The 5547-nt window shown below is 55.3% G+C and overlaps 1 protein-coding gene across 1 annotated transcript; it reads left to right on the forward strand.

Annotated features, from left to right (window-relative positions):
- The first annotated feature begins 1678 nt into the window (after nucleotides 1-1678).
- RBP5 (retinol binding protein 5) lies at nucleotides 1679-5300 on the forward strand. The gene is given in 4 exon segments (XM_060165967.1): nucleotides 1679-1751; nucleotides 2022-2215; nucleotides 4688-4789; nucleotides 5247-5300. Coding segments are annotated over 4 exon segments (423 nt in total).
- The last annotated feature ends 247 nt before the right edge of the window (nucleotides 5301-5547 follow it).

The raw sequence follows: 5547 nt of genomic DNA on the forward strand, positions 1-5547 counted from the left end.
CATGCCCACCCCATCCCCGCTACTGCAGGATGACGTCAGCACGGCCAGGCGAGGATTGATGGGGCCGCTGGCCAATCGGGTGACTGGTGGGGGGGCAGGTGCTGCGGGGGGGTGGGGGTGGGAACCAATGGGACCGGAGAGCAGGGTTGGGAGAAGGTGTTAGGGCTTTTTCCCCTGACTGCAATCTGGGGGGGCAAGGGAACTGCGGGGGCTGGGGAGGAAGCTGGAAAGCCGTAGAGGGGGTGGGAAAAAAGAAGGCCATGGGGAGAATGAAGAAGCGAGATGCCCGGGGGTGGGGAGAGGAGACGTCAACGGAGACCTGAGGGAGGCGAGGAGGGACAGCATCCACGTCACCCCACCACCACCATCACCAACTCTGCATTAACCTCTTTTCACAGCTCATTCCATCAGCAAGTCCCTGCTGGGTGCCTCCTGGGAACCTCGCAGTCAAACCCACCACCTGACCCCGACCTATGCTAGCATTTCGTTTCCCAGCCCCAGGTCTCTGAGGAAGCCACGGGGTGGGCAGCCGGGCCGTGGACCCGGCTCTGGGACCGGAGGAAGAGCGAGATATTTGCGCTCACCCTCCCTCACCCGCTCGCCCCAAATTTCCCACCTTAAACCCTGATGAACCAGCCCAGTTGGTTCTGAAGCCAGGGAGGCTGGTGGGTTCGAGAGGCAAAGAAGAGTGCGCGTCGGGGGAGTGCGGGGCGGGGCACACAGTAATTGAGGCGCACCGCCCCCCACAATGGGAGTACATCTGGTAAGCGTGGGCTGGCCAACGGCTGGGGACGCGGGTGGCTGACGGTACCATCAGTGACTCCAAAAGGAGAGGGGAACCTCTGGGTCCCAAGCCAAAGCGCGTAGAATTCTCCCGAACAGCCAAGCGACTCCTCCCTCACCTTCTGCTCCAGCCAGACTTTGTCAGGCCGCTGACGGCCCCCTCCGCAGTTTCTCTGCCCCCCTCTTAATGCTCCTATAAGACAGAGTCTGGAAAGCCAGTATCGGGGGCCCCAGCTCAGCGACGCTGTCTGAGGGAGCTGTAGGGGCCAGCGCTAGAGGATTTTCCTCACTGGCGCTCCCAGCCAGCTGGCTGTCCCCCCTTCTTTCCCCACCTCCTCCCCCTCATACCTTTTGGGATCCCCGACTCACTCCAAGATCTCAGGATATTGTTAGAACTCACCCTTGGGTGAGTCTGAAAGAGCGCCCCCCTCCACCCAGCAAGACCAGCTCCCTCCCAGGAGAGGCTGACTCTGGAGTCTCAGGACGGTTCCCAAACCTGCCAGAAATGGGCTGAAAGCCAAAACTGACCTTCGGGAAGGCTCAAGTGTAGCCTGACCGACAGCCCCAGATCCTGTTCCAGGTTCCTTCCTCAGGAAAAGCCGAGGTCAGGCAAAAACTTGCCAAGTCCCTGCCCCTCTGTGGAGCTGCAGACACCAGCCTCACACTCATCACCGGGGGCGGGGGGGGGCGGGGAGTCTGGCAGGAGCTCTTACTGCAACAGGGCCTCACCTCTATAAAAACCCTGGTAGCACAGACCTTACACAAGCTGCCTCTGTGTGTGCAGAGGCTGGCCAGGAGTCTCCCAGCCCCACCTGTCGGATGACACCCCCTCCCTCCTTGCCCTGCCCCCTCTATTCTCCTGAAATCTTGACCTCCACCTTGGCCAGCCTGGACCATGCCTCCCAACCTCACCGGCTACTACTGCTTTGTCTCGCAGAAGAACTTGGAGAGCTACCTGCAAGCTCTAAGTAACCGCCTCACCCCTCCCGAGCCCTTTCACTCCCGTTCTCCCCTCTCCCTTCCTGCCTCCAGTCCCATTGAGGAGGGGGGATGCGAGGGTCCGACATCGTGGAAAGGCTGGGGGTCAGGGGGCTGGGCTCCTCTTCTAGCCAGGGGCATTGCTAGGAAGGAGTAAATCCACAGTCCCAGACCCAGCCCAGGGGATGCTCCCAGCTCCAGGCTGCTGCTGCGGGTGGAGGAGGCCCTGGCCAGCTGGCTAAAAGGACCCTGGTCCTAAGAGGACAGCCTCCGTGACATCAACATGGCTCTGCGGAAGATCGCGCCGCTGCTCAAGCCAGACGAGGAGACTGACCATCGGGGCAACCACGTGACAGTGAAGGCCCTCAGCACCTTCCGAAACTAAGCTCTGGAATTCGAGGTGGGAGTGGAGTTTGAGGAGGACTTGAGGATCACGGAGGGACGGAAGCTCCAGGTACCTTTTCTCAGGCTGGCGGGGAGGGGGTGTGGATGGGCAGGGGGCACTTAAAAGAGTGGGGCAAAATAAAGTGACCTTTCCCATCCAGAGCCGGGAAGTGATGACCACAGCAGGCTACGAAGTCCCTGGGATAGCAGGCTCCTGATGTCACCCACGCTGCCCCCTCTTAGCACCAGCCAACAGGGCAAAAGGGGCAGGTCACCCTCAGGCCAATGAGCAAACATGTGCTCACCCTCTAGCCTGTGACCCTGCGGACACCACAGTCTCTCTTCCCTCAGCCTCTTTAACTCCACTCTGGTGCAGTCCTTTCTGCTTCCTTTTGGCCTCCTTTGCAGACCCTAGTTCCCCTGTTAATCCCTTAAACTGGGAATTTCCCCCCAGTATTTTGTTCTTGACCTTCTCTCTCTTGTCTGTATACTATCCACGGGCTAAATCATCTACACCCATGTGTTCGGTTACCATCTATAAACTGCCTTGGACACAGATTCTCCCGCCAGAGGCACCACCTGAGCTCCAGGGCAGAGTTTCAACTGCCTGCAAAATGTTTCCATCTGCATGCCCCAAGGTCAAACCCAAAGTTCTGATCTTCCTACACAAACCTATTCCTGCTTTTATATTTACCGTCTCCATCAATGTCAACAACCAGCAGGACCAAGTCATTACCTTGTGTTGGTCCAGCCGGCTGTTGTCACAGTCATTACCTTGTGTTGGTCCTGCCGGCTGTTGTCACAGTCATTACCTTGTGTTCCCTTACCTCCATGCTCCCAACACGTGCACGTGTGTGCACACACACACGCATGCACACGTGCACCACATGTAATTGGTCAGGAAGCCTGTGTAACTTTTCTGTGCTGTCCAGTATGGTAGCTACTAGCCATATACAGATATTGAACATTTGAAATGTGCTATCGGTGTGAAATACATGCTGAATTTTAAAGACAATACCAAAAAAGAGTGCAAAACATCTCAGAAATTTTATATTGATTACATGCTGAAATTATAATATTTTGGATATTTTAGGCTGAATAAAATATATTATTAAAATTAATTTCACCTGTTTCTTTTTGCTTTTCTAATGTGGTTACTAGAAATTTTTTAAATTATATATGTGGCTTGCATTTAAGACCTACTGTACTTCCATTGAGCATCACTTGTTTACATGGCTCTTATCTGTTCCTTCCTAACCCTTCTCTTTGTCACCACCTTATTTCAGGCCCTCATTTCTCATCTGGTGCCCAGTCTTGACCCTCCTCTAATCCACTCTGCCTACTGTAGCCTCAAGGATCTATCTAAAATATAAAAGTGGGGTTTCCCTGGTGGCGCAGTGGTTGAGAGTCCGCCTGCCGATGCAGGGGACACGGGTTCGTGCCCCGGTCCGGGAAGATCCCACATGCCGCGGAGCGGCCGGGCCCGTGAGCCATGGCCGCTGAGCCTGCGCATCCGGAGCCTGTGCTCCGCAACGGGAGAGGCCACAGCAGTGAGAGGCCCGCGTACCGCAAAACAAACAAACAAACAAAAAAAAAAAATAAAATAAAATAAAATGTAAAAGTGACCACGACACTCCCTGACTTAAACCCTTTCAGTGACATTTTGTTACATTCCAGGTAAGGTCCGTACACTCCACATTGCATCCAAGGGCCTCCACACAAACATACTGGGTTAGAGCCCCTCACAGCTACCTACTCTTCTTTCTTACCTCTACACTGTTTCTATCCTTGCTAGAAAGTTCCCATCATCTCCAATCTAATTCACTGCCTTGAAGATGCACTCCCTCCCCACTCCCACCGTCAACAGTCTTGCCTGGTATCACAGATACCTACCAACTGTTCCTCTATCTGATCAAGATTCTGAGCTCCCTGGGAATTCCCTGGTGGCCCAGTGGTTAGGACTCGCACTTTCACTGCCAGGGCCCTGGGTTCGATCCCTGGTGGGGGAACTAAGATCCCATAAGCCGCGTGGCACGGCCACAAGAACAATCCGTAAGATTCTGAGCTCCTTGTTTAGGGGGGCCTGTCCTATTGGGGGGCCTAACAATGGTGATTGGAAGGTCCAGGCCCACCCAGCTCTGATTTAGGGGGTTGATCCTTCATTCTCAGGGACACTGCAGCTGCCCTCGAGACTGAGAAAAAGGAGAAAGGAGATTCCCTGGTTGGTTCCCAACCAATCTCCCTTCTTTCCCCAAATCTCCTCCAGGTCAGCCAGAAGTGACAGAGAACAAATTCTCCACGCTTCATCCCCTAACCCCCAATTTCACGCCCCCCCATGATCCTGCCTCATCCCTGCTCTGCCCAAATGGTCACTGTCACAAACAGTGACCTTTAGGAGTGGGGGACGGGAGTCCTGGAAGGAAGGGACTGGAGCAAGACAGTGTCTGCTGGAGGCAAAGCAGGCAGCCCAGCCAAAGTGAGCTGGATGCATTTGGGGTGTCCTGCCCCCCAAGTCTTCCTTTATTCCCGCCTTCCCCCATAGACCACTGTCACCTGGGAAGAGGAGCAGCTGGTATGTGTAGAGAAAGGGGAGGTCCCTGACTGGGGCTGGAGACACTGGCTGGAGGGAGACACGTCGTATCTGGTGAGCAGGGTGAGGGCTGGGGGAGGAGACGCAAGTGGGTGTGTCTGAGAGGGGGCCCTCCAGCTAGGATGCATGCCCTTACTCAAATCAAGTCCGTCTGCTACTCCAGCCTCGCCTGCCTTCAAGGAAGGCAACTAAGGAGGGAAAACAGAAGCCCTGGAAAGAGTGGAGAGAGGGAGAAGTGGAGTGGCCAAGGTGGGCCCTGGTTGTAAGTCAGACGCATGTCCATAAATCATGACCAGAGACGTGGAGACTTAGCCACTTCAGTTCCCTGACCCAGCTACCTTCCTTCCTCTGGGGTGGAAAGCTGAGGGTCTGCAACAACGATACAATTCCCCATACATCGAGTGCTCTAGCTGATGCATCCTGAAGGATTCAATGGAGGTCAAGGACCTCGAGAAAGGGGCTCAGCTGGCAAGAACCTTCTCTGTCCTCATCATTCCTACTCTATCCCCAGGAGATGACTGCAAGGGATGCAGTGCATGAGCAGGTCTTCAGGAAGGTCAAGTAGCTGGAGAGGAGCTGAGGACCCCCCTGGACCACGGCAGTCCCCAGTCTCCTCTTGTCTGTGTCCCCTTCAAGCCCAGATGGTCCCAGGTCAGCAGTCCCTTTCTCAGGCCACTGACCCTCCCTCTGCATCCCCCCTCCCTCCACCCCATGTTAATCTATAACTTGCAGCCCCCAGGCCAAAGCCCGTTCTTTCTCACACTCCACTGCGCAATAGCGACCTCATATCCAGTTCAAGATCTGGCCTCCTG

This window comes from Lagenorhynchus albirostris, chromosome 11 (assembly GCF_949774975.1).
Source record: "Lagenorhynchus albirostris chromosome 11, mLagAlb1.1, whole genome shotgun sequence".
Classification (NCBI taxonomy): Eukaryota; Metazoa; Chordata; class Mammalia; order Artiodactyla; family Delphinidae; genus Lagenorhynchus; species Lagenorhynchus albirostris.